This window comes from Eimeria mitis, genomic scaffold (genome assembly GCF_000499745.2).
Source record: "Eimeria mitis Houghton genomic scaffold, Emh_scaff3506, whole genome shotgun sequence".
Lineage (NCBI taxonomy): Eukaryota > Apicomplexa > Conoidasida > Eucoccidiorida > Eimeriidae > Eimeria > Eimeria mitis.
This window is the reverse complement of record NW_013571849.1, coordinates 1,876-3,392: the sequence shown is the minus strand read 5'-3', so window position 1 is coordinate 3,392 and position 1,517 is coordinate 1,876. Positions and strand designations below refer to the sequence as shown.

The window sequence follows — 1,517 nt, the reverse complement described above, 5'->3', positions numbered from 1 at the left end:
GCACCCCGGGGGCCCCCGAAGCAGCAGCAGCAGCAGCAAGGGTACCGTTCGATGAGAAGACAGCGCAGCGAACTGTGGCAGACAGGGGCACTGCAGCTTCTGGTGGCCCCCCACTTGCTGTCTCTTGCTGCTGCTGCTGCTGCTGCTGCTGCTGCTGCTGTCTCCTTTCTGCAGCACCGTCCCCACACAGGGAGAAGGGCATCTCCAGCCCCGCAGCACCCGCAGCAAGCGCAGCCTGGGGGCCCCCACCAAAGGAGACACCAGAAAAAATAGGAGACAGGGCCCCCACAGCTGCTGTCGCTGGGCGGGGTGCTGCTGGGTTGGGGGGCCCCTGAGGGGGCCCCTTCGGGGGCCCCTTTGGGGGGCCCCCCAACACCCTCGGTAAACAACTGTCTCCTCCTGCAGGAGACAGTTGTTTACCAAGTACATGTGAAGGCTGTCTTGTGCAGCTGGCTCCATGCTCGAGCTGCTGCTGCTGCTGCTGCTGTTGCTGCTGCTGCTGCTGCTGCTGCTGCTGCTGCTGGACCGCGCCCTCTGTGTGGCTGTCAGCCCCCCTGGGGGGCCCCCCAATAGACATTTTGTCTGTGCTGCAGGCGGCGGAGACAACCCCCAACCGAGTGTCTCCTCTTAACCCCCTTGCATATCTTGGGGGGCCCCCGGGGGCCCCCAGCTGAGAGCCTTCAGGGGGGCCCCGCATCGAGAAGGGGAAGAGGACGTGCCCTGCTCCGCTCCGTCTCCTGCTGCTGTTGCTGCTGCTGTTGCTGCTGCTGTTGCTGCTGCTGTTGCTGCTGGTGTTGCTGCTAATGCTAATGCTTCGGCAAAGGTACTTGCTGCTGCGGATGCTGCTGCTGCTGTTGCTGCTGCCACTGTCGCTATGGTTGCTGCTGCTGCTGTCGCTGCAGCGGTACTTGCTCCTCCTGCTGCGGCGGCTGCTGTTCCTGCTGCTGCTGCTGCTGCTGCTGCTGCTGCTGCTGCTGCTGTCCTCCCTCTCCAGGGTGGAGACAGGGAGACAGCTGCTGCCGCCAACAGCTGAAGGGGGCCCCTGGGGGGCCCCCTCCTGCAGGAGACAGTCTTCAGAGCCCAGAGGGGAACACAGATCTCGTGTCTCTTGCTGTTGCTGCTGCTGCTGCTGTTGCTGCTGCTGTTGTTGTTGCTGCTGTTGTTGCTGCTGATGGCGGTGTATTACTACCCCCTGATGTGTCACCTGCAGCCTCAGCTGCTGCTTATCTTGCACCAGCTGCTCCTGTTGCTGTTGCTGCTGCTGCTGCTGCTGCTGCTGCTTTCGAGGCACCGTAGATGTAGCTGCTGGTCCTTTCTCCTGTTGCTGCGGTGGACGCGTTCGTATGCTGCTGCTGCTCCTGCTGCTGAAACTTTTGTCGCTGCTGGTGTTGCTGCTACTGCTGCTGCGGTTGCTGCTGTTGCGGCTTCTGCTGCTGCTGTTGCTGCTGCTGCTGCTGATGTAGATGTTGCTGCTGTGTTGCTGCAGCTCTGGGTGACGAGCGCGTTGTGTTATTGCC

The 1,517-nt window shown here is 62.4% G+C and overlaps 1 protein-coding gene across 1 annotated transcript in view; it reads right to left on the bottom strand.

Moving 5' to 3' along the window:
* The window catches only part of EMH_0066720 (uncharacterized protein), a gene marked incomplete at both ends in the record, with an annotated part of 2,225 nt that overhangs the window by 188 nt on the left and 520 nt on the right, over nucleotides 1-1,517 (bottom strand). The window contains one exon of the mRNA XM_013498541.1: nucleotides 3-1,488. Coding sequence (XP_013353995.1) covers nucleotides 3-1,488 — 1,486 coding nt within the window. The remainder of the gene's footprint in view (nucleotides 1-2; nucleotides 1,489-1,517) is intronic.